The 23845-nt window shown below is 35.8% G+C and overlaps 1 protein-coding gene across 3 annotated transcripts in view; it reads left to right on the forward strand.

The window, feature by feature from the left end:
* KCNMB2 (potassium calcium-activated channel subfamily M regulatory beta subunit 2) overlaps positions 1–23845 on the forward strand; it is a 294624-nt gene that overhangs the window by 246638 nt on the left and 24141 nt on the right. For all 3 annotated transcript variants that reach the window (XM_045386608.3, XM_065540208.2, XM_045386607.3), the window contains one exon: positions 11925–12047. In XM_045386608.3, coding sequence (XP_045242543.1) covers positions 11992–12047 — 56 coding nt within the window. In that variant the 5' untranslated portion in view covers positions 11925–11991. The remainder of the gene's footprint in view (positions 1–11924; positions 12048–23845) is intronic.

The raw sequence follows: 23845 nt of genomic DNA on the forward strand, positions 1-23845 counted from the left end.
ACAAAACTTGGAAAAAGAAGAAAATTTATAAAAAGAGACAAAGAAGGTCATTATGTAATGATAAAGGGGTTAATTCAGCAAGAGGATATAATAATTATAAATATATATGCACCCAACACTGGAGCCTCTAGATATAAAAAGCAAATATTATTAGAGCTAAAGCAAGAGATAAATCCCAAGGCAATAATAGCTTCAACACCCCACTTTCAGTATTGGACAGATCATCCAGACAGAAATCAGCAAAGAAATATTGGATTTAATCTGCACTATCACATAAATTGACCTAATAGATATTTACAGAACATTTCTTCCAATGGCTGCAGAATGCACATCTTTCTCCTCGGCACATAGATCATTCTCAACGATAAACCATATGTTATGCCACAAATAAGTCTTTAAATATTCAAAAAAAATTGAAATAATATCAAATATCTTTTCTGACCACAATGGAATAAAACTATAAATCAATATCAAGAGAAATTTCAGAAACTATACAAATGTATGGAAATTAAACAATATGCTCCTGAATGACCAGAGGGTCAATGAATAAGAAGAAAATTAAAAATTTTATTGAAATAAAAATGGAAATACAATATACCCAAACCTATGGGATACAGTGAAAGCAGTAGTAAGAGGAAAGTTTATAGCAGTAGACACCTACATCAAAAAAGTAGAAAAACTTCAAATAAACAACCTAATGATGCACCTCAAAGAATTAAAAAAGCAGAAGCAAACCAAATCCATACTTAGTCAAAGAAAAGACACAACAAAGATTAGAGCAGAAATAAAGAAACTGAAATGAAGAAAAACAACACAAAAGATCAATGAAACAAAAAGTTGGATTTTTGAAAAGATAAAGTTGAAAAACCATTAGCCAGACTAAGGAAACAAGACTCAAATAAATAAAACCAGAGAAGAAAAAGCAGGCAGTACACCTGATACTACAGAAATTCAAAAGATCATTAGAGACTACTATGAGCAACTATATGGCAATAAATTGGAAAATTTAGAAGAAATAGATAAATTCCTAGGCACATACAATCCACTAAAATTGAACCAGAAAGGGACTCAAAACCTGAGAAGACCAACAATAAGTAATGAGATCAAGGCCCTAGTAAAAATTTCCTGCAAAGAAAAGCCCAGGACCCAATGGATTCATTGCTGAATTTTACCAAACACTTAAAGAACAACTAATACCAATCCTACTCAAACTATTCAAAAAAATAGAGCAGTACAGAACACTTCCCAACTCTTTCTATTAGACCATTATTACCCAGATACAAAAACCAAAGACATCAAAAAAAGAAAATGACAGACAAATATCCCTGATGAATATTGATGCAAAAATCCTCAACAAAATAACAAATCAAACTCAACAACACATTGAAAAGATAATTCATCATGACCAAGTGAGATTTACCCCAGAGATGCATGGATGGTTCAACATATGCAAATCAATCAGTCTGATACATCATATAAACAAAATGAAGGACAAAAACCATATGATCATTTCAATTGATGTTGAAAAAGCATTTAATTCTCTGAAGAATGTCAATGGTAGGTTAATAGGAATAGCATTGAATCTATAAATTACTTCGGGCAGTATGGTCATTTTCACGATATTGATTCTTCCTGTCCATGAGCATGGAATATTTTTCCATTTGTTTGTGTCCTCTGTGATTTCCTTGGGCAGTGGTTTGTAGTTTTCCTTGAAGAGGTCCTTCACTTCCCTTCTTAGCTGTATTCCTAGGTATTTTATTCACTTTATAGCAAGCGTGAATGTGAGTTCATTTATGATTTGGCTCTCTGCTTGCCTGTTGTTGGTGTATAGGAATGCTTGTGACTTTTGCACATTGATTTTTTATCTTGAGACCTTGCTGAAGTTGCTTATCAACTTAAGAAGCTTTTGGGCAGAGATGATGGGGTTTTCTAGATATAGGATCATGTCATGTGCAAAAAAAAGACAATTTGACTTCCTCTCTTTCTATTTGAATATGGTTTATTTCTTTCTCTTGCCTGATTGCCCCGGTCAGAATTTCCATACTATGTTGAATAGGAGTGATGATAGAGGGCATCCTTGTCTGGTGCTGGTTTTCAAGGGGAAGGCTTCCAGCTTTTGCCCATTTAGTATGATATTGGCTGTGAGTTTGTCATAAATGGCTTTTATTATTTTGAGGTATGTTCCTTCAATACTTAGTTTATTAAGAGTTTTTAACATGAACGGATGTTGAATTTTATCAAAGGCCTTTTCTGCATCTATTGAGATAATTATGTGGGTTTTTTTTTTTAAGATCCGTTTATGTGATGAATTACGTTTATTGATTTGTGTATGTTGCACCAGCCTTGCCCGGGGTTGAAGCCAACTTAATTGTGGTGGATAAGCTTTCTGATGTGCTACTGTATTCGGTTTGCCAGTATTTTATTGAGAATTTTTGCATGTATGTTCATCAGTGATATTGGGATATAGGTTTTCTTTTTTTGTTGTATCTCTGTCAGGTTTTGGTATGAGGATGATGCTGGCCTTATAGAATGTGTTAGGGAGAAGTCTCTCCTTTTCAATTGTTTGGAATAGTTTCAGAAGAAAGCGTATCAGCTTAGTACTTCTGGTAGAATTCAGCTGTAAATCCATCTGGTCCTCGGTTTTTTGGGTTTTTGGGTTTTTTGTTGTTGTTGTTGGTTGTTGTTGTTGTTTGTTTGTTTGGTAGGCTCATTGCAGCACTATTCACAATAGCAAAGACATGGAATCAACCCAAATGCCCATCAATGATAGACTGGATAAAGAAAATGTGGTACATATACACCATGGAATACTATGCATCCATAAAAAGTAACAAGATCATGTTCCTTTCAGGGACATAGATGGAGCTGGATGCCATTATCCTAAACAAACTAATGCGGTCACAGAAAAGCAAACACCGCATGTTCTCACTTATAAGGGAGAGCTGAACAATGGGAACACATAGACACAGGGAGGGGAACTACACACACCGGGGTCTGTCAGGGAGTGAGGGGAGGGGAGGGAGAGCATTAGGAAAAATAGATAATACATGCTGGGCTTAATTACTAGGTGGTGGGTTGATAGGTGCAGCTAACCATCATGGCACATGTTTACCTATGTAACAAACCTGCACATCCTGTACTTGTACCCCATAACTTAAAAATTAAAATTAAAAAAGAAAAAACAAAAATAAATTAAAATAAACAATGTGATGTTAGTCACTGACTCAAAAAGAAAGCACTTAATAAAATACAATATCCCTTGATGATTAAAAAACTCTCAAAAAACTAGGCATAGAAGGAACATATCTCAACATAAGAAAGGCCATATATGACATACCCATAGCTGATATCATACTGAATGGGAAAAAAGTGAAAGCCTTTTCTCTGAGATCTGGAACACACCAAGGATATCTACTTTTACCACTGTTATTCAACATAGTAATGGAAGCCCTAGCTAGAGCAATCAGACAAGGGAGAGAAATAAAAGACATCCAAATTGGAAAGGAAGAAGTCAAATTATCCTTGTTTGAAGACTACATAATCTTATAAAAACCCTAAAGACTTCCCCAAAAACCTATTAGAACTGATAAACAAATTCAGTAAAGTTGCAGGATACAAAAATCAACACACAAAAATAGTGGAATTTCTATATGCCAACAGCAAACAATCTGAAAAAGAAATTAAGAAAGTAATTCCACTTACAATAACTACAAATAAAATAAAATATCTAGAAATAAACTTAACCAAAGAGGTGAAAGAACTCTACAATGAAAACTATAAAACAATGATGCAAAAAATTTGAAGAGTTCACAGAAAATGAAAAGATATTCCATAGTCATGGATTGGAAGACTCAATATTGTTAAAATGTCCATACTACCCAAAGCAATCTACAGATTCAATGCAATCCCTATCAAAATACCAATGACATTCTTCACAGAAATAGAAAAATGATCCCATGATTTATATGGAACCACAAAAGACCTAGAGTAGCCAAAGCCATACTGACCAAAAACAGCACAACAGGAGGAATCATATTATCTGACATCAAATTATGCTATACAGCTATAGTAACCAAAACAGCATGGCACTGGAAGAAAAAGAGACAAATAGACCAATGAGACAAAATAAGAACCCAGAAATAAATCTACACATCTACATTAAACTCATTTTCAACAAAGGTAGCAAGAACATACATTGGGGGAAAAGATAGTCTTCTTAATAAATGGTGCTGGGAAAACTAAGTATCTATATGCTGAAGAATGAAACCAGACTCCATCTCTTGCCATGTGCAAAAAACAAATCAAAATGGATTACAAACTTAAATCTAAGATCTCAAACCATGAAACCACTGTAAGAAAACATTGAGGAAGCTCTCCAGGACATTGGTCTGGGCAAAGATTTCTTGAACAATACCCCCAAAACACAGGAAAACAAAGCAAAAATCGACCAATGAGATCACATCAAGTTAAAAAGCTTCTGCATAGCAAAGAAAAGAATCAACCCACAGTGAAAAGACAACCCACAGAATGGGAGAAAATATCTGTAATCTATCCATCTGACAAGCGATTAGTAACCAGAATATATAAGGAGCTCAAACAAATCTACAGGAAAAAAATCTAATAATCTGATTAAAGAATAGGCAAAAGTTCTGAATAGACATTTCTTGATAGAAGACATACAAATGGCAAACAAGTATATGAAAAAGTGCTCATCATCACTGGTCATCAAAGAAATGCAAATTAAAACTATAATGAGATATCATCTCACCCCAAGTTAAAATGGCTTTTATCCAAAAGACAGGGAATAACAAATGCTAGTAAGGATGTGGAGAAAAGGGAACCCTTGTACACTGTTGGTGGGAATGTAAATTAGTACAACCATTATGGAGAACAGTTTGGAGGTTCCTCAAAAAAATAAAAATAGAACTACCATATAATCCAGCAAATCCGCTGCTAGATAAACCCAAAAGAATGCAATTCAGTATATCAAAGAGATACCTGTACTACCATGCTTGTTGCAGCACTATTCACAATAGCCAAGATTTGGAAGCAACCTAAGTATCCATCGACAGATGAATACATAAAGAAAATGTGGCACATATACACAATGAAGTACTATTCAGCCATAAAAAAATAGATCCTGTCATTTATTCCAACATAGATAGAACTGGAGGTCATTACATTAAGTGAAATAAGTCAGGCACAGAAAGAAAAAGTTTGCATGGTCTCACCCATTTGTGGAAGCTAAAAGTTAAAACAATTGAATTCATGGAGATACAGAGTAGAAGGATGGTTACCAGAGGCTGGAAGGAGAGTTGGAAATGGAATGAGGATGGTTAATGGATACAAAATATAGTTACATAGAATGAATAAGATCTAGTATTTAATAGCACAACAGGGTGACTGCAGTTTACAATAATTTATTGCACATTTTAAAATAACTAAAAGAGTAATAATTGGATGGTTTGTAACATGATGAAATGATAAATGCTCAAGGTGATGGATACCGCATTTACCCTGATAGGATTATTACCCATTGGATGCCTGTATCAAAATAACTCATGTACCCCATAATACATGCAATACCATGCACCCATAAAAATTAAAAAGAAAGACAGAAAAGCAGTCTGCAATAAAAATCCAAAGAATATATTATCTCTTATTTCATTCTTCTCAAAAGACAATAGTGTTCTGCAATTCACTCTTCTTTTCCTCTACAACTGGGCAGCAAGCAGGGCTATTCACTCAATCTTCTAGGCATCAAATTGGGAGAGAAAAGTATTTTTCATTCTTATTATGAAGCATTATCAAGAGACTATTCAGTGGTACTTACTATTTCCCAAAATTATACTGACATTTAAGAGGTAGGTAGAGAAATAAGAATCCACAAAAGAAATTGAAGGAGCAGCTAGATAATGAGAAGGAAAGCCGAGAGAGATCATTGTCCTCTAAGTCAAGGTTGCAAAGCATTTACAACATTTCTCTTTAGAGTAGAAGTAAATGAGCAACAATATCAAATTCAGCAAGCTGAGAGCTTAGGTAAATGTGGAGAGACAACATTATACATACCTGCTGGGAAGTCATAGAAATCTTAGAAGGGAGCTGGTCTGGCGTAGTACAGATGTTGATTTGTTATTCTGACTCTTCCATGGACTGCACTCCTTAGAAGCAGATCTGAATGTTTTGGTCCCCACAGTACCTAGGACAGCACCTGGAATGTAAGAGGGACTTATAAATGTTTGGCAAATAAATGAACTAAAACAAAGTAAAGTATGTAGTGGATTTGGAGGGAAAATATCCCAATGACATTTAAAATAGATTGTAATAAGATGCACCAATATTTTCTTAATTAGTCTAAAATTATCACCATATATTTAGCTTCTTCCCTGAAGGTCCTGAAGCCAAAACAACTCAATTCCTAAGGAGAACATATAATTTACCGCCTACAAAGATAAAGTCTCATACATTAGAAGCAATCCTAAGTTTCTGTGCTTAGAGTGACCTTTTGAGTTGCCAGAGTGATGTCATTAGTGTTACAGTTTTATGCAAGATTAGGCATGTAATTATGTGTTAAATAGTTCCATGGGCTCCTGCTTGCTCATTTAATAAAGCAGAGTTCATTAAGATTATCCCAAATGCGTAACTCAGGGCCACTGACACCAGAAAACTGCAACCACTTTGTTCTTTTCCTACCCCATATCTCACTTGCCCTTGCAGCTGTCACCTTGAGGCCTCAGCACTGGTAGGAAGTGAGAAGCCACTGCAAAGTGGCACCCAGCAGAAGCTTCTAGAAACAGAAAGAGTATCCATAAATAATAAAACTTAAATGAAATCAGAACCTGAGAGGTTATAGTCGTGTTTCTCGGCTGCCCATCACAATTACCTGGACAGCTTCCAAAAATACATTAATGCCAGAGACTCACCCCCAGAGGTTCTCATTGGTCTGGAGTGAGACCCAGGCATCAGTATTTTTTAAAAGTTCTTCCAGATAATTCTAATGTGTGGCCAGCATGTGTGGCCAGCATTCAGAGGCACCGTCTTTATGTTTTTCTCTCTCAGAATGGGTATCCGAACTTAATGCTAATGAGAAAGTACTTCAGATTTTATCACCCTATATCTCGGAAAACCACTTTTCCTCTATTGAGTGCCACTGACCCATAAGAAAAAAAAAAAAGTCAATAGTCTAAATGTACAAGCACGAAGTGACTTAATTGAATTTTTTACAAAAGGAAAAAATTCAATCCATTTGTTTTTAAGTTTAATAATGGGGTGAAAAAGAAGTAACCTATCGGTTAGTGTGTGCCACTAACCAATTATTATGTTATTATGTTTCATGGTCTACTTTAAACACTTTTACATGTATTGTTTTATTTAGTCTCCCAAGCAACGTAGAAAGGCAAATATTATTATTCCCATTTTTACAGTCAAGGAAACAAAAACTCAGAGATGTTAAATTGACTTGTCCAAAGTCACAGAGTTGGCATATGGTGATGCCAGGAGGCAAACAAACAAATGGCCCCATCTGCTGCTCTCACTCATCTCTTTTCATCAGGCCATGCTGCCCTATCTAAAGAAAACCTTAGTGAATGATACTTCACCAAGCAATAGAAATTTTCTCTCCAAGCCAATGAAAGGGATAGATGGAGCTGGACAATCAAGAGAAGGAAAGAAAAGAAGTAGAGTAAGAAGAATGAAATTCAGTGCAAGCTAAGAGAAGGATCAGAAAGGAGACATCAACTGCACCCAGCAGATGAGTCACAGTGCATGAGGCCAAAGTCATACTAAATGGCCACATTTCCCAATTGCTACTTAGATGGTCAAGGTAGCAAATACAACCAGTGTGATACCATGTGTCCTGGATTGTGCTATAAGGGTGAATAAGACAGAGTCCTGCCCTACAGATGCTTATAACCTAGCATGGGAGGCAGATTTGCACACAAACAGGATAGATTTTGCCTTGCCTTAGCAGAAGTAAGTACCGAGAACTGGGAGTAGAGATGAAGAAGCTGTTCATATGGGTCAGAGAAGACTTCACAGAAGAGGGTCATCTGAGATGGCTTTGAAACAGGGTAACTCATTCACCATGAAGACAGAAGGAATGGCCGAACCGAATCATGGAAATAGAAACTAGCAAGGTGTGTGTTTGAGAAATGGAAAGGGCCCTTTATAAATTTCTGAGACAGGGAAATGATCCCATTCCCACTGACTCCCTCCTTTTACTCAGGGCTGAGATTGTATCTTCTAGCTTTGAATTTTCACATCATACTCATCTGCAGTTATATAGGAATGGTTCTGCCAGGTTCACTCCAGTTCCTAGATCATTTAATAGTGGAATTAGATTCAGGTTTCCTCTCCTCACTGCCCACAGCTCTGTGCAGCCACTATACAACGCATATCTCTATTTTATGTTAGGATTCCAAATTACAAAATTGTATAAAGTACTTTCTTTTTCGGTCTCTATATCCCTATCCTGATCACAATTCAAATGAAAAGTTTCTTGTCCTATAAAATGAGCAAAATTGAATTAATTTCTTAAGGTGTTCAGAAGGGCTGTCTTTGAGCTGGGAAAGAACTTCCAAGCCAGCTTCCATTAACACATTTGGAATTCTAGGTGTTTCTTTGAAGCCCGGAAATTTTTTTTTAACCTGCACAGAACCTTTACACTATTGCCTTTAAAGCAGATACTTCCTTTTGTTTTAATTAACAATGACTTTAGCAGGTTTTAAATAATGGTTTGTCTTTATGAAAGAAAACTAGGGTGGAAACACTCCAAATCCACTTTTTGGGATAAACTGAGGAGTCATTAAGTCCTTTCCAACAAGATTTAGACAGTTCATTAGAATAAATATATTTTCATCTCCCACTTTCTATATCATCTTAAAACAGAGCAAAGGTACAGTGCTGGAATAATGACACACAGTCTGAAAAATATTCTAAATGTACTGAAGTCACTGCAGTGCCTTTCACTTTGTAGTTTCAAAACACTTATAATTTGTATGATGTGTCTATTAAATGCTGCCTAATAGCCAGGAACAGGACAGCACTCAGGAATTTATTGGTTTACCTAGACTCAAATTGTGACCAAACCCTGTGAAGGAATGACTAAAGCAATCAGAGGATTCTACTGGAGTCCAAGTTGAAATAACTTCTTGAAAGTTTAAGCCAATCCTCATTCTTATGAAGTAATTCATTCAATTTAGATTAAAAGTATTCTTATTTCCTGAAAGTTAACTGGTTTTAATAATGGATGTAGTCCCTATTCTATTTGATATTTTAGAGATGCTCAAAAAGAAACATAAATGACTTTAAACAATCCAGACCTAAGCCATTTAAACAGACAGCAGATGTAATTTCTATGTCTTTCTAAGTCTAGAGTCTAGGACATCCATTCAGGTGAATCCTTTGATTCCTGCCATTATCCCAGAACAAGGGTAGATGTATGAATTCTTGCATCTATACTGGTTACTAAACTCCCAGCCTCTGTTCTACCTCCTACAGTCTCTGTTCCTCATAGCTCTGATGCTGACCCAAGGGTTATAAAAGGAGATCAATTCCCACACCTAATCCCAGAAAGTAAATACACAACAACAGAGTATACGCTTAGATCCATTCTTCAATTTATTGAATCACAAAATATTGGCGCTGAGAGGAATCTTAGAAGCTAACAGTTTCAAACTCTCCATGGTACAGAGTAAGCCCTAGAGATGTTAAGTGACTTTCTCAAGGTCACACAGCTAGTTAGTGACAAAACTGGGCCCATAACCAACCACTTACTATGAGTGCATGCTCTGATCCCTTGCTACTCAGTGTTGTCTGCAGACCAGCAGTATCAGCATCACTTGAGAGCTTGTTAGAAAGGTAGGCTCTCAGGCTCCACCCAAGACCCTCTAAAGCAGAATTTGCATTGTAACAATTTTTTTTTAAACAGGATGTCCCTGTGTCATCCAGGCTGGAGTGGTGCAGTGACACAACCACGGCTCACTGCAGCCTGGAACTCCCAGGCTAAAGCTATCCTCCCATATTAGCCTCCTGAGTAGCTGGCACTACAGGCACACACTACAACACATGGCTAACTTTTTTATTTTTAATTTGATGTAGAGACGGGATCTTGCTATGTTGCCAGGTCTGGTCTCAAATTCCTGAACTCAAGTGATCCTCCCTACTAAGCCTCTCAAATTGCTGAGATTACAGGCATAAGCCACCACAACTGGCCCAAATCTTTAGGTCATTCATAGGCACATTACAGAGCTGAAGCCAAGCCAGGCACATTGGCAAGAACCTGTAGTCCCAACTACTGGGGAAGCTGAGGAGGTAGGATTTATTTTATATAGTTAGTTAGTTAGTTAGTTAGTTAGTTTTGAGATGGAGTCTTGCTCTGTCACCCAGGCTGGAGTGCAGTGGCGAGATCTCCGCCGCCCGGGTTCATGCCATTCTCTTGCCTCAACCTCCCGAGAAGCTGGGACTACAGGCACCCACCACCACGTCCGGCTAACTTTTTCTTTTTAGTAGAGACAGGGTTTCACCATGTTAGCCAGCATGGTCTCGGTCTCCTGACCTCATGATCCACCTGCCTCAGCCTCCCAAAGTGCTGTGATTACAGGCGTGAGCCACCGGGCCTGGCCAGAGGTAGGATTTCTTGAACTCAGGAGTTTGAGGATGCAGTGAGCTATGATTGTGCATGCGAATAGCTGCTGCATTTCTGCCTGAGAAATGTAGCAAGTTCTCATGTCTAAAGAATATATTTTTAATTTAAAAACTAAAAGAATTGAAGGCAAGTAGATGTTGGTTTGAAGCATGGCTCTACCTGTTCCAGCTGTAAGCAAAAATCTCAAACTCCTGAAAGCATCATTTAGAATCTGGAAATGATATCACTACCCACCTTGCAGAGTTTTCATTGTATAAGCATGACATAGATATATGCATATGCATTTCATGAAATATGTATGTGCATAAATAATATATTCAAAGTGCATGGCATATAGTAGAGAATATGGTATACAGTAGCTAATGTTATTTCCCGTCTCATGCTTATCATTAGTATTGTGCTTAACCATACTGAAAGCCACTAATGACTGCATCCATGAAGGAATCACCAGTCTTCCTTCCTTGGTTCTAATGTGTTAAATATCATTTTAACTTTTATATATGATTAAGACTTCTTTATTTAATGTTCATAACTCCCAAGAAAATTATTATTATGTGGAAAACAAATAATAATAGCTAACTACTTTTAGTGCTGTGCTTAGAGAGGAAAGAACATCTGCCAAAGCCAAGTCATAGTAACAATTAAAAACAAAAACCCACAACATTCTTAATATATCTTGACTCTAGATCCTACAAACCTGGCTTCTCCAGCAGCCAGAGAGTATCAGCTGCCACTGATGCTGTAATTTTCTTAGGCAGAGACTCAACTGCCATGGGCAGATGCCACAACAGCGGCAAAAGTGGGGCACGGTTAAAAGATGACATTTCATCACCAACATGTCACACTTGTCAGCATTTAAAAAAAAAAAAAAAACAGATTGAAAAGAAGAAGTCAAATTTTAGTATCCAAATCTGAACTAAAATTTTGGAAAAATACAGCATAGTAAAGAGTGTGAAACTGTACCAGAGTGACATTTTGAAGGAGATATTTTGGGGAAAATGTGACTTTAACATCAATTAGAAAACCATGTTTTCCTAAGGCAGTAATTCTCAATCCCAGCAGTGCATTACAATCAGCTAAGGAAGCTTTAAAAAGATTGAATGCAAATTTCTGAGAGAGGACCAGGCTCCAGTGTTTTTTTAAAAATTCCCAGTCAATTTTAATATGCAGCCGGGATTGAGAACCACTGCCCCTATGGCACCACAACCCTGTTGTTAAGTAAGAGTCCATCCACTGAGAGCTATTCGATGCTGTTAACTTCCGTGTGTACCTCTTTTAGGTCTTTTTGCCATTCCTCCAGGACATCCACCGTAAGGAAAGGAGACCCTGGACCAACATTCTCTAAGATGTTTATATGGACCAGTGGCCGGACCTCTTCATCTTATAGACATGATGAAAAAAGGTAAATACACTGGGATTCTGGGAACTTTTCAGAAGCATTTAACCTGACTTTCCAAAGAGGATACTGACAGGAAAGTAGTAGGCAACTGAGCCTTACGCTTTGCAATGTGCGGACGGACTCTACACTACAGGAGTAGGGTTTCAGACACTTCGGCCTTCCTTCTCTTTGCACTTTACATGTTTGCTTTCAGCACATACCCTTGCAAAAGTTGTTCCCTGTCAGAAATTCCCATGTCACGAGCTCTTTGCTTAGCTAACTCCAGCTCTGCCTTCAGATATCCAATGTGAACCACCACTCCCATCAGCCTCTTTAGCCAAACAGACTGTGTTGTTGAATTTCCAGCACCTAGCACTGTACCTGGCACACGGCGTTCAGTAAATACTGAGCACCAAATGTATTAATAATAATTTATTAACTGAATTAATTTTATTAATGAATAATAAAAATTAAATAATAAAATATAATTAATAAAATAATAAATACTGAGAACCACTGGCAATTCAGTTTCTTCTTCCAAAGTGATGAAAACTGCATTTCTGGGTACTGGACATACGGCAGGGAAGGAAAACAGAAACTATGAGAGGAAGAAAAGAGGACAGACAAATCCACTGAGCCCTCAAAAATCACTGGAAGAATAGTCTGGGGGAAGGGAAAAATGAGGGAATAAGAAGAAAGATAAAGGGCAAAGGCAGCATTAAGAAAAGACAAGATGACCATTGTGCAACTCAATCCAGTCCTCTCACTTGGGTTTAGGGAGTAAATGTATTCATAAAATTCTCTAGTCATTTTTAAATATTTAGTCTTCCTCTTTCCCATGACCTTGCACTATTATTTGGGTTAAGTGAAGCTAAATTTTAAGTATAACTGCCTTTACCAGCATATTGCAACAGAAGCAAGTTGCAAATCAGGCAGAATCTGATAGAAATCAGGATCAATTTGGTTGAAGGAAATTTGTGAAAAACTGATAACAAAATACAAATTAAAATTAAATAAAAATTAAAAAATACAATTGATAAAAGTTGGTAAGGCACAAGGAGAAGAATCTGAAGGAGGTTTGCCTGACTACTGTTTTCAGAGCTGATACTTTTATTCTCCTTCTAAAACCTCAATTGCCTCACAGATAAAAATTATTTTAAAAATTTCAAAAGCAAAGTTGTTCTTCACAATAATTATATATTACAGCAAAAGTTGGGAAGCGACTTGAAAATTCACAATAGAAAATCTGCTAAATAAATCACTGAATGTAATATACCACTTAGCACTTTAAAATGCTTTGACATAATATTAACTGAAAAAAGCAAGTTGAAAATTTGCATACAAACTATGATTGCAGCCACAAAAAATATACATAGGCAAAAGCCTGGAAGAAATAGCATGGTTTTTACTGCTCTACTTTCCAAATGCTTTGTAATATATTGTTACCTTAATTATGGAAAAAATAATTATATGATATTTAACTAAAATTATAGCCCAGAAGGCAACTAATGTTGCCTTGTCAGCATTTAAAAAACAAGTCCCAGTGCTCATCACGACACCAAGCAAATTAACTGAAAATTTACGTTACTTGATCATCTCTAGGTTTTCACTGCTTTTTCTCAAGGTTTAATCAAATTATTTTTCATTTGCTTTCAAGTTGAATCATCTTTCAGCAAGATCATTTCTTTAACACTGTAAAATTTCACATGTCATTTCAAATTCTATATGTGAAAGTGCAGAAAGGCAGAGATTTGGTCCTGCAACTTCCATCCCAGGACCAAATCCAAGAGTTTTGTTGCCCTACAGGAATATGGTAATTGTCAACAGCCAGCTGTCCTGAAATTCTGAAGGCAAGTGAAGTGTAATGCATTTCTTTCACCTTCTATTTACTCTCAGCAAATAATTCAATACATTTTGCTACTTTTTATGAACAAAGGAATTAACATTTAAGAAGCAATTACTGTGTACTGCAGGTTTTAATTGTGTTCTCTTAAGATAGAGATTATTATGCCTGCTTCACAGATGAGGAAACTGAGACTTTTTAAATAACGGAGAGATTTTCGACAACTTCCAAAGGCCCAACAACTAGCCAGTGATGAAATCAGGATTTGAACCTAAGCTGATGCTCTCTCCCTGTACCCCAGTACCTGTCCATGCTCTTGTCAAACTTGAAATATTTGGAGTGATAGTGAACAGCCAAGCCCACAAGGGGAAAAGTATGTTAAAATAGAGTTTGATATTGCATATCAAAGAAGATAATAAACATGTGACTGACAAATTGGTAATATTTGTGGAGTTTGAAAGGCGTGAACAATTAGTTTACTATATTCTGCATCAATAAAGTTCTATGAAACTGAAATTACTGTTTTAATTTTTTGTTTTTAAAGTATGATTTCACGACTATGGGATTTATAATAATTAAAATATTGACTATGAAGAAATCATTTTTCAGCAAGCTTTATTTATGGGATGGGGATGCAAAAGCTGATTAAATAAGTCTGCATGGCGAAAAAGTACAAGCAATAGAATCTGCCATTAAGCTGGTATCCTTAGTTTAATGTTGGAAGTTCATTTGCCTGTGCTTTTTTCTTGACCACATCTTCGTCTTTGCTGCTTAATTCACAAACTCTTGGAAGATCCGACTCAGATTTTAAACTGACTTTGAGCAGTATCTGTGGCTCTGTTTAAGGTGCTCTCGGTGGCAGTAAACATGGTGATAATGAAGATGATGATGGCTGATAATTAATCTACATAATTAAGGTCCTCAAGTTAATTATTTGGAAATAAATTAACTAGATTGTCTGACAGCACTGCCTCAAATTGCTGGTAATTCAGTTTCTTCTCGTTCTGCACACCTGGCCTCTGTGTATGCCTGGTTTCTCCAGCTGTGTTCCCACAGCAATCCCAGAAGCCAGGCCGTCCAAAATCCTCAGCTGCTCTCCACACCTCCTCTTCCTGAGAACAGGGCCAAGTATGTCAGGATATTGGATTCCCTGGGATTACTCAAATGGTAGAATACCAGGAAACCAGCTTAAGGGCAGGCAGAGCAACTTAAGAGGAAGGAAAAGTTCACTGAAAATTCTGAAACCAAATGTTTTCTTGCTCAGAAGAGATGGAAGTCAGTTTTACTTTTTTTTTCTTCATTTTAATTCCAAGCCAGATCTTTTTCTGATCATCTTCTATATGCAAAACATAAGGTCCTATCTTCATCTTCCATTCTGCAACCCAGCAATATGGAGAAATATTTTTTTCTTCTCACAACAAACTTCTTTGTTAGTTGAACTTACTTTAATCCCTAAATTTCTTTTTTTTTTTTTTTTTTTGAGATGGAGTCTCGCTCTGTTGCCCAGGCTGGAGTGCAGTGGCGCAATCTCACTCACTGCAACCTCTGCCTCCCGGGTTCACGCTTTTCTGCCTCAGCCTCCCGAGTAGCTGGGACTACAGGCACCCGCCACCATGCCTGGCTAATGTTTTTTGTTTGTGTGTGTGTGTGTGTGTGTGTGTATTTTTAGTAGAGACGGGGCTTCACCATGTTAGCCAGGATGGTCTCGATCTCCTGACCTCGTGATTCGCCCACCTCAGCCTCCCAAAGTGCTGCGATTACAGGCGTGGGCCAACATGCCTGGCCTGATCCCTAAATTTCAAGCAGCAAAACAACAGAATAATTAATTTAGAAATTTAAAAAGAGAGAGGTTTTTAAGCTAAGAGCATTACAGACTGTTAATCAAATATTCTTTAAATTGTTTATATTAAATATTGAAGTGATACAAATGAATATTTATTACACATGTTAATATACAAAGAATGATATTATAAACATCCAGGTACCCATCATTCAGCTTAAAAAACAAAACAATCAGAATTTTTGAAGCTCTGGAGGATGCTTTCCTAATACTATTCTACTCCCCATCCCAGCCCCCAACCCAGAGATAATCAATATCCTGAATTTTGGGTATATCGTTCCCCAATTTTTTTTCATGAGTTTATCGTATTTGGATCTTCAAACAGTATATTGTTTACATCTGAATGTTTGGAGACTTCATATAAATGGAATCATGCCATATTTATTCTGCAACTTGCTTTTTTAACCAAACATTATGTTGCTATGATTCGCCAATGCTGGCGTGAGTCGCTGTAGTTCCTTTTTTCTGCTATGTAGTATCCCACTACATGAACATACTACCATTTAATCATTCAGTCCACTGCTAAGGGACATTTGCATTATTTTCCAGTTCTTTTGTCTTTGCCAACAATGCTGCTATTCTTGTACATGTCCCTTTGTGCATATGTATGAACATTTCTTAAGATTTATGCCGAACATGGGAATGGTTGGTTCAAAAGTATACACAGCTTTAATTTTACCAAGTAATGCCATGGTTTTCCAAAGGAGCCATACATGCGATTCCCATTGCTCTACAGCCTTGTTTAGAGTTTTCAGATTTCTAATTTTCATTAATCCAGAGGGTATTGTTATTTTAATTTTCATTTCTCAGATTAGTAATGAGATGGAATCAATTTCCTTAGTCCTTTTTTCTGAGTTCACTGTTTAAATATTTGGCCCAATTAGGTCAAATACTTGATCGTTCAAATAATTTGCAATTATTTCATTAGATTTATACTTAAGTAACATTTTGCAGCAATTATAGTCATACTTCTACCATTTTTCTACTGGATCGTCTTTTACTTGACTTGTAGGAATTCATTATAAAAGTCCATGTTAATTATTTATCTGCTATATGTGTGCAAATAGCTTCTCCCAGTTTGTGGTTTGGCTTTTCACTTTCTTTATCATGTCTTTTGATAAATATATTAATATGTTCTTAATTTTAATATATCCTAAGTTAACAATTTTTGGAAAATTTTGAAATCCCATCCTACTCCAGATTCAAATACACATCCTCCTGCACAGTTTTCTAAATTTTATGTAGCATTATCTTTCATAATTAAGTATTTAATCATCTGGAATTGATATCCAACATCCAGTCTTTATATGGATAACCAATTGCCCCAGCACCATTTATTGGAGAGTTTATCCTTTCCCCATTGATCTAAAAATCACTTGTCATTTATTACATTTCCATGTGTACATGGATATGTTTTTGAATCTCTATTCTGTTCTACCAGCCAGTTTTGTCTACCTCAGACAAACACCACACATCAGTTTAAATTTTTAGCATTATGCCTGTTACACATCTTGATATTTAATAGGACTAGTCACCCATCTTGTTATTTGGTAGTCAGAAGAGTATTTACTATTCTTAGCCACTTGCACTTCCAACTAAGTTTTAAAATCAGGTTGGCAAGTCACACCTATCGTACTTCCCAAAAAAACTCTTGAGATTTTTAATAGAATTTTATAAAATTAATTAATTTGTGATAAATTTACATCTTTATGTCAGAAAGTCTTTCTCTGAATGAGTACGATTAACCTTTACATTGGTTTGTCTTCCCTAATATCTCTTAAGAAAGTTTTGCATTAAAAAAATTGTACATCATTTATTAGATTTATTCCTAAGTACTATCTTTTTTATTGAAATGGCATTGAATTTATTGAATAACTGAATTGTTTTAAATATTGAGTCTCCACATCCCTGAATATAATTCCTTATTTATCCATGACTTTTATATTTCATCCAGTATCATTTTGCAATTATTTCATTAGATTTATATTTAAGCAATATTTCGTGGCAATTATTATCATACCTCTTATGTTATATATGTATTTTTACTGCTGATGTATAGAAATGCTACCGCTTTTGTAGTTACTGATTTTTTTCTATCAATCAACCTTGTGGAACTCAGTATGTTTTTAAGTAGTTGCTGATAGATTTGTATGGATTTCCCATATTTGTGTTTTCTTCAAATAATAATATTGTTTCTTTGTTTCTAATCCTTATGGTATTTTTCTCATGTGTTACATTCTTAATCTATTGTCAGGGACTTTCAGCATAATATTGTAGAGTAAATCAATTATGATTATTACTAATATATTTGGGCTGCCTTTTTCAAACTCAAGTGACTTTTTAACTCATCATTCATTTGTTTGTGTAATTTTGGTCTGTTTAATTCAGCCAAACTAATTAAGTCTTTAAAATTGTATTTTATTTTCTCCCATTTGGAAATTTGGATATTTCATTTATGTTTTTAGATAATTACATTTTCATATGTGTGCATGAATTGACCAATATGAAGATAATTAACGCTTTCATTATCCTGCCAAAAAATAAAGAAACTTCAATGACCCTACTCTCATAACTTCACTACTTTGTCGTTTTTGTTGTTGTTGTTGCTGCTGTTGTTTTTTTAATCTTAGACTCAGAAGGTACATGTGCAAGATTTGTTATATGAGCATATCGAGTCATACTGAAGTTTGGGCCTCTATTGAACCCATCATCTCAAATAGTGAACCTAGTACCCAATTCGTAGTTTTTCAACTTTTTTCCCTTCCTCCCTGCCCCTTTTTGGAGTCCCCAGTGTCTATTGTTTCCAGCTTTATGTCCACATGTACCCATTGTTTAACTCCCACGTATAAGTGAGAACATGCAGTATTTAGTTTTCAGTTTCTGCATTAATTCACTTAGGATAATAGCCTCCAGCTGTAAACGACATGATTTCACTCCTTTTTACGGCTGTGCAATATTTGATGGTGTATATGTACCACATTTGATGAACACTTAGGTTGATTCTATGACTTTGCTATTATGAATAGTGCTTGGATAAACATATGAGTGCAGATATTTTTTGACAGAATGATTTCTTTTCCTTTGGGTAGATACCCACTCCAGTAATGGTATCAATTATGGTTGCTGGGTCAAATGGTAGCTCCATTTTTAGTAATTTGAGAAATCTCCACACTGCTTTTCATGGAGGTTGAACTAAGTTACATTTCCACCAACAGTGCCTATGTGTTCCCTTTCCCTCTCAGCCTCGCCAACATCTGTTATTTTTGACTTTTTAATAAGAGACACCCTGCATGGTCTCATTGTGGTCTTAATTTGCATTTCTCTAATGATTAGTAATATTGAGTATTTTTTCATGTTTATTGGCTTGCATATATGTGTCTTCTTTTGAGAAGTGTCTGTTCATGTCCTTTGCCCACTTTTTAGTGGGTTGTTTTCTTCTTGTTAATTTGTTTAACTTCCTGATAGATTCTGAATATTAGTTCTTTGTCAGGTGCAGAGCTTGCAAATATTTTCTCTCATTCTGTAGGTAGTCTGTTTACTCGGTTAATTATTTATTTTGCTGTGCAGAAGCTCTTTAGTTTAATTAAGTCCCACTTGTCAATTTTTGGTTTTGTTCCATTTACTTTTGAGTGATTTGTTTTTTTTGTAATGTGGAAATTACACTATTTTTGCTAATATATAAAAAGGCAATTGACTATTGCATATTGCTTTGGTTTCAGCAACTATACTAGTTTTTGTTTGTGCTTTGTTTTTTGTTTTGTTTTGTTTTTTGCAAGAGGGTCTTGCTGTGTCACACTGGCTGGAGTACAGTAGCGTAATCCTGATTCACTGCAGCCTGGAAATCCTGGGCTCAAGCAATCCTCCCACCTCAGCCCCCAACCAGCTGAAACAACAGGCATGCACCACTACACCTGGCTAATTTTCTTTTTAGAGATGGTGCCTTGCTGTGTTGCCTAGGCTGGTCTGGAACTCCTGAGTTCAAGTGATCCTCCTCCCACCTCAGCCTCCAAAGTGTGGAGATTACAGGTGCAAGTCATCACAACCAGCCTAAATTTTCTTATTAATAATTTATCTGTAGATTCTTCTGTATTTTCTTCATAATTACATCATTGGTGAATAATGTTTTTATTTCTTCTTTATCAGTAAATATACTATTCATTCATATGTTATACTGCTAGTAAATCAGTAAATTATGAATAAAACAGGTAATAATGGACATCTTTACTTTTGTTTCTGCTCATAAAATGCATTCTGTCAACATTTCACCATTAAGTATCAAGTTTACTATAGGTATTTCTTCTATACCATTTATCATATTAAGGATGTTCCTGTCTATTTTTAATTTGATAGGAGATTTTATCATGAATGAATGTTAAATTTTGTCAAATATGTTTCTCTACATTTATTACATTATTATATGATTATAATCCTTTAATATATTTATGTAATAGATTACATTAATAGTCAAATAATAACCCACATTATAAATTCCTGGGATAGCCACAGCTTGATCATGGTATATTTTCATTTTTATACACTCCTAGTTTAACTTGTTTTTAAAATTTCACATTTATATTTGTGAAAGACATTGACCTATAATTTTTTTATTATATTTTAAGTTCTAGGGTACATGTGCACAACGTGCAGGTTTGTTACATATGTATACATATGCCATGTTGGTGTGCTGCACCCATTAACTCGTCATTTACATTAGGTATATCTCCTAATGCTATCCCTCTCCCATACCCCCTCCCCACAATAGGACCCAGTATGCGATGCTCCCCTTCCTGTGTCCAAGTGATCTCATTGTTCAATTCTCACCTATAAGTGAGAACATGCGGTATTTGGTTTTCTGTTCTTGCGATAGTTTGCTGAGAATGATTTTTTTGTGTGTATTTTTCTGATTTGGTTTTAGTATCAAAGTTTACTAACCTCATTAATAGGTTGGGTAGCATTTCATCTTTTTCTATGTTCTGGAACAATTTGTATACTATAAGTAGAGTTTAACTATAAATCATCAGAGACTACTGTTTCCATTATGGTGATTTTTTAACTGATGATTCAAATTTTTAATGATTTATAACTATTTGAGTTTTCTATTTATTTCTGAATTGGTTTCAGTAAGTTATATTTTTGAAAACTTTGCTGTATATTTCAGGAAGTTATATACTTCAGAGTTTCCAAATGTCTCATTATATAGCTATTTTCAATATTTTCTTTCTAATCCATACCTTATCTGTAGTTATAGTTTTTAATTCCTTATACTTATTTGGCCCTTTTCTACTTTTTCCCTGATCAGTTTTTTTCAGTTTTTCATTAATCTTTTCAAAAGAAATTAACCTTTGAACTCATTAGTGCTTTAATATAGTTCATCTATTTCATTTATTTCTGCTCAAGTTTATTATTTCCTTCCTTATACTTTCTTTTAGTATATTCTGTTAATCTTTTTCTAACTTACTAACTTGGATGCCTAGTGCATTAATCTTCAGGCTTTCTTCTTATCTAATATAAGTATTTAAAACTACGTATTTCTATCCATGTATTGCTTTAGCTGCATCCCACTAGTTGCTCTATAGTGTTTTTCATATCATTTAATTCTGATTTTTAATTTTTGTTGGACTTTATTCTATGACCCATGAGTTCTTTGTACTATAGTTTTACTTTCATCTGTAGATGTCATTCTAGTTATTTTTTGTTACTTATTTCTAGCATTATTGCATTAGAGCCAAATAATGTGGTCAATATAAAGGTCAGTACTTCTCAAAGTCTCTCTAGGTTATAACACCCTCACTTATCTAGACAATTCACATAATTTCCTGTTTCCTTCTATATCTTGCATTAAAGCTTTTCATAAAATTTAATATGCTAATTGGTCCAACAAAAATAAATATGAATTAAAATATTAAGATGTCATTGGGAGAGTATGTTATCTAATAAGCTAAAGGCAGGACTAAAAAGAAATAATTCCAACCTTCATTTCTGTAATTTTGTTCTCACTTTTAGTGTCTTACCCCTAAGACCTGGGTCACAGTGTTACAAGACTTCCTGGGAAGTCTCGTGAATTAATACGTTGGCAATAATAACGTTAAGCTCGTGGACAAAATCCTTCATGTTAATGACATATACAAACATAAATGAAGTGTGACTGTCATTTCTCCCCAAACTCAAAAACTCATTGCTCCCGATGAAATGTACACATTAAAAGACCAAAAACGATAATAATAATTAAACTAATCAAATTGTACCATAAAATATATACCTACCAGCTCAAGGAAAAATCCATGAAATCTGAAACTAATTGAAGATGAAGACAGATGTAAAAGGAGCACATCTCAAAAATGGAGGAGGCTGTGGTGGACAGAAGGCAGAACAATGGTTGTGTTCGTCAATGCCATGCCTTCTCTGCCATATGAAATAACAGATGTGTTCTCATGGGGCAGAGATGTATAGCAGCTCTGCTCACTGAAGCTCTGAAGGCACTCAGCAATCCATTGCCCCACAGGTTCACCTTAAGATCTAACAGAAGAGCATGTTTCCCTAAGTCTGGGAACTAGAGGGTTCAGTGCCTGGAGAGTTTGATTTTTTTCTGGAAAGAATACTAAATTTGTTGGTGGTAGAGTCCAATGGACACTAATGGGAAGACAGAAACTTGAGGTATGTTCTAGCCATGCTTCCCTGATTTATTTAGTTTTAGTAGACCATTCAGCTTCCCTATAACTGGCTATTTTACAACCTAGGCTTGTTGTAGTCAGTCTAGTCCAAATAAAAGGAACATATCTTATAAGCCTAATAAATGCAAGAGACTGAACTTACAAAGATGTGGTCTGTCTTTAACTCTTGAACAGCTCAGTATTCACTGGGCCAGAGAGGCACAAACATAAATATTCGGCACATGTAAGTTCTGGAAGAGCTCTCAGCCAGGTAACTTCAGATATATTTAATTCTTCATTTCTAATTAATGCTTTCCCTACTTCTCTTCCCTACACCCACCAGGTGACCCATCACATATCTGAGAGATTCAGGATTCTGCAGAATTCTCTTCTGCCCTTTCCATGTTTTAGTGGCCATGCTGTCTTTTGTTTCTCTACCTAGAGAGTCTCATTAAAACCCATAGTGTTGCTAGTTCTAGACACAAATGATGCCCAGATCTAAATCTGTTTGCTTTTTTTGTTTGTTTGTTCTTAAGTTCTGGGGTACATGTGCAGGATGTGCAGGTTTTTTACATAGGTAAACATGTGCCATAGGTGGTTTGCTGCACCTATCAACCCAGCACCGAGGTATTAAGCCCAGCATGCATTAGCTGTTGTCCCTAATGCTCTTCCATTCCCACTCTTCCCCAGCACACCCCAGTAAGTGTTGCTCCCTCTCCTGTGTCCACATGTACTCATCGCTCAGCTCCCACTTTTTAGTGAGAACATGTAGTGTTTGGTTTTCTGTTTCTGTGTTAGTTTGCTGAGGATAATGGCTTCCAACTTCATCTAAGTAGATCTAAATATTAATCTCCTCTATCACTTCTCTTTTTTTAAACCCCTCTGTATCTAATACCTGAAACATTGGGAGAGTTTAAGAATCAGTCCCTTTGTCTCCATATGTAAACATTTCTAAACAACCAGCCACATTAATACAAGTGATCTTTCTAAAGCACGTATCTAATCATTGTACTTGCTTAATTCCTTTAATCCCCTCTCTAACTTCAAAAGACATACAAGATCCTTTTTCTCTGGCCCCTGCCTGTGTAACCAGCTCACTGTCTGACATTCCCCACCCACAATATCCTGGAATCCAACCACACTCTGCTACCTCTATTCTCTCATATTCTGCCTGGATACTCTTCCCTTCTCAATCATTTGCTCATCCAAGACTTAATTTGGTCTGTCAAAGGACACTTAATCATCACGATTTAAATCAAGTTATGGTCCCTAACTGGCAGGCTTCCTAAACCACCTTTGTGCTTGTAAATCATAGCCCTGGGCCAATTGAATTCATAACGTGTCTGTAGTTACAGTTTTCAATTCCTGACATTTATTTGTCCCTTTTGTTTTTTTCTTCTACCATCGATCTACTGAATGTTCATTTTAAGGAATGCCTGAAAAAGTAATGGCCAATGTGCCTGAGGCCAATTTGCCAAAGAATCCATTT

This window comes from Macaca fascicularis, chromosome 2 (genome assembly GCF_037993035.2).
Source record: "Macaca fascicularis isolate 582-1 chromosome 2, T2T-MFA8v1.1".
Classification (NCBI taxonomy): domain Eukaryota; kingdom Metazoa; phylum Chordata; class Mammalia; order Primates; family Cercopithecidae; genus Macaca; species Macaca fascicularis.